This window comes from Syngnathoides biaculeatus, chromosome 14 (assembly GCF_019802595.1).
Source record: "Syngnathoides biaculeatus isolate LvHL_M chromosome 14, ASM1980259v1, whole genome shotgun sequence".
Taxonomy (NCBI): Eukaryota; Metazoa; Chordata; class Actinopteri; order Syngnathiformes; family Syngnathidae; genus Syngnathoides; species Syngnathoides biaculeatus.
Genome location: NC_084653.1, coordinates 17513224 through 17517225, shown reverse-complemented (window position 1 = coordinate 17517225; position 4002 = coordinate 17513224). Strand labels below are relative to the sequence as shown.

At 43.8% G+C, this 4002-nt stretch overlaps 1 protein-coding gene across 1 annotated transcript; it reads left to right on the top strand.

Moving 5' to 3' along the window:
• Positions 1–699: 699 nt before the first annotated feature.
• On the top strand, positions 700–2398 carry LOC133512530 (fer3-like protein). Its single transcript, XM_061842263.1, has 2 exons — positions 700–1273; positions 2290–2398. The coding sequence occupies exons 1-2, from the start codon at positions 700–702 to the stop codon at positions 2325–2327; spliced, it is 612 nt and encodes a 203-aa protein (XP_061698247.1). The 3' UTR covers positions 2328–2398.
• Positions 2399–4002: the final 1604 nt, after the last annotated feature.

Sequence of the window (4002 nt, the reverse complement as noted above, 5' to 3'; positions counted from 1 at the left end):
AAATTACACCTTCGACAGTGGTAGAGCGGTATTACATTAATACCACTGATTTGTTTGATATTCCAATTTTGGCCTCAAACCCAAAACATTAGAAACGCCATATACACGCGCAATAATATACCTTTCACCCAGATTGATTGATCGTATTCGAATTGTCCATTAGGTGCCCTGGAAAATGAAGACAACACACGTCACTTTTGTCACTAAATTGGATTTAGGACACTTTTTTTTTTAAGTGCTCGCGTGTGTTTTTGACAGTAGTTAGCTGAGCTTCAATAGACCCAAACGTTGCTATTCATCCGCAGGCCAAGCGGCTTCGCGGGCCTGTTGCGCCACACAATGAGTGGCGCAAGTCCTCCACTAACTAAATCGTGAGGGTTTTGTCAATATTAGCGGGCCCACTTGTGGACGAGGGCGAGAGGATGAAGGGGTGGGGGGGGGGGTCTATAATTGGACACGTGTTCTCCCCCTTCTTCTATTTTTTTTTTTTGTCATTTGGAGATCAACCGATCCCATTGTAATTGTTATTTAGTGAGAGTTCTCAAGAGGCTCCTTTCAGACATGCGGCAAAGATGGAGGCCCTGGAAGTATTTAACCCGCGCAGTTGGGGCGCACAACGGCACTTGATCACCCGGGACCGCGGCGGCCTTCCGCTACACCTCCTTAAAAAAAAAAAAAAAATCAGTCCCATCTTGAGCCATGGAGGACGTTCTGTTCGATTTGGACCAAGATGGCGCGACAGACTTGGCATTCTGGGGTCAGATGGAGCAAAACCTGCAGTTCCAGACGCAGCTGGACACGTTCCTGCTGGACTGCGGCAGCGCGGCGTTGGCCGGCGGCCAGCTGTCGCCTTGGGCCTCGCTGGGCTGCCAGGCGGTGTTCCCCGAGGCTCAGCTCTCCTTCGCCGACCTGGACGCGCAGTCCTCCGGGTACGAGGAGGAGGCGGACGAGTCGTCGGAGGCGGCCAAGCGGCACCGCGCGCGCCGGTTGCAGGCGTCCCATCAGCCGTACAAGGTGCAGAGGCACGCCGCCAACATCCGCGAGCGCAAGCGGATGCTGAGCATCAACTCGGCCTTCGAGGAGCTGCGCTGCCACGTGCCGACCTTCCCGTACGAGAAGCGGCTGTCCAAGATCGACACGCTGCGGCTGGCCATCGCCTACATCGCCCTGCTCAGGGAGATCCTGGTGTCGGGCTGCGACCCCAAGTCATACGTGGACGAGTGCATGAAGAACGGCTACAAGAATCACACTAACGCCATCTGGAACACCAGTGGTGAGAAACGCCATGTGCGAGTATAGTTCAGCCTTTTAAATCAGAATAATGTTCACTTTACAGCACGGCAGAGGCTGCTAAGCAATTAAGTAGAGTTCTCAAGTCAATGCTTTTTAAAAAAAAAAAAAAAAAACTTTTACTCTATATATCGGTACCTTATCCTTCTAGCTTTGTTACACAATATTGCCACAATGGTTTAAAAAAAAAACTATGCACACAAATAGTTAATTATTTTGACTTGCATTGTACTAAACTCAAACTACTTTTTTTTTTTTAAACCAAAACGTAGGCATCACTATTATGCTATTAAAACGACATGTTCCCATAACTTTGCATATATTTGTTAACGACATTAATAATTATAGAAAAATGTTAAATTACCTAAATTATAAGGTAATAAGGTCATGGGGAATATCTTGCTTCTCCAAATTTGTTGCCATCATCGATGAGGCTCCCTGCTTCACGTTCCTCCATGTTTTGTTTATTTCTTTGTTGTTTTAAGGACCCCATTTAACAACCCTATTTTGACAAATTAACCCGTAGAATCTACAATTATGTGTTCTTAAATGTAGGGAGTAATAGTTAAAAAGGCGTCAATAAAATAAAACTCAACTAAACGACGTGAAGAATCTACTTTAGTACAGTAACAAAGTATTTTTTCAAAGATGCCACTGAGGATGTATACATTGGATTGACTGAGGACTTTGTCTTTGTTTACAAAACCAAAACTCGTAAAAAATAAAAGATCGAGTGGAAAGCAAAGTTATTGTTATTCTTAAATGAAAATGTCATTTCAAGTAGTGTTTCCCCTCCCAGGTGTGTTTCCTTTGCCAATCTGCACTCCAAATTTTACCCAATCTTTTTTTTTTTTTCTTTCACCCTACTTAACACATTCTGTTGGATTCTGCCCTCAAGTCGCTTTTTTTGTGTGGCCATTGAGGAGTAAGTGTGCCTCCATATAGAACTCGTTAAACAGTCATTGAAACGTATCAAAACTCTCGCTTTTGTGTCCCCAGATCTGACAGCTCGTCTCTCGTGGATAAAGTGGGATTAGTTGAGCACCCTGGGGCACTCCCCCTGAATGTTTGCTCTCTCCACGTCAAAGGCAGGCGGCCCCGCCGACATGATCGACATCTGTGGACTTCTCACTGGCTAGCGCACACGCTTTTAATATTCTAATTTATTGTGGACTGGTCATTAAAAAGCCTTTGCCAGCGAGGCCTTGGAGGGATGCAAGGGCGTGGGCATTGTTTGCCCACTTGGATGGCACTTGTCACATCGCAGAAAGACGAAGAGCGAGAGAGGAGGCACACTGGCATGAGAGTGAACGACTTCCAGGGCTCTCGCATCCAACATTCAAGTATATATTTTTCTCACGAGTCTTCATGTGTGAGAAAAGAGTCTTGATGATGTAAATGAGACGATTGCGAGTCCCAGATGACGCCAGCGCGCCAGATTGGGGAGACTTTTGTTTGTTTGTTGCAATGATTATATATTTATTTATCTATTTATCAAACTCTTAATGATTGGTCATTTAAAAAGTGAACAATGTCCTACTTCTAAGGAGTGTAAAAGCCCTCTTGAATTTTAGTGTTCTCTTGTATCGTATTTTTGGAAGCTGTCAACATGCCCAAAAAGCATTTTTTCAGTATTTTAAAAGTTCTGAACACATTTCTCCGAAATACACTTATTAGCGCCCCCTCGAGATATAGAAAATAACATGCACTGTCTCCAGGTGGACTGTTCCACACAAACTATGGTTGAAATGTCTATCGGGGTCACTGATGGTGTAGTGGCACATACACCTGCCTTTGGTGCGGGCAGCGTGGGATTGATTCCTGCTCAGTGATGGTGTCGATATCTCCCCTGCGACTGACTGACGACCAGTTCAGGGTGCAGTCCACCTTTCGGCCAAAGCTTGCTTGGGATAGGCTCCAGCTTTCCCGCAACTCTTGTGGGGATAAGCGGCTTGGATAATGACATGACATGTCTATTGGGATAAAGCCTCGAGGACGCAAGCCAGAAACTGAATAAGATGTCCCACATTTTGGTTCGAGGCAGTCATTTTGAGTAACGTCCAGAACTCATACTTTGAAGAACACCCAATAACATATTCAAGTACACGAAACAAAAACTATGAAGGTTTTTTTCAGCTTCAGTGTGGCACCAGTGTTCGATGATCATTTCGAAGAGAGGAAATGAAAAGAAATCAGTCAGTGACCGATTTCAACCCAATAAGCATGTTTTGGACAAAAGTGAATGTAGTACAAGGTTGTTGCGTTGAAGACACAGCAAAGCATCTGGACAGAGAAAACTTGGAAGTGTTCATTGACCAATTGCAATCAGGTGCACTTTGTGAAGTTTTTTTTTTGTTTTTTGTAAAACCTCTGAAACCCAAAAGTCTACACGTGTGTTGATTGGTTTCCTTCAAATCCATCGTCAGAAAGATATTTTAGAGACCATAGTGAGTCAATTTCTTTCAACGCGAAGAATGACATCAGTCTTCTTTAGTGATTTTTTTTAAAAATGTGTTTTATGCATTTATTTATTTATTTATTATTAAATTGGGTTTATTTATTGATTGACATCCGTTGAACTCACAAACATTGGGAGGCGGTTGTGTTTATCATGTCTGAGTCTCAGCCCTGCGTTTGTAAATAAAATGAGATGTGGAACAAAGTACGCGTCTACTTAGAAAAATATTGAACAGACCTGTTGTAAAGTCTCTT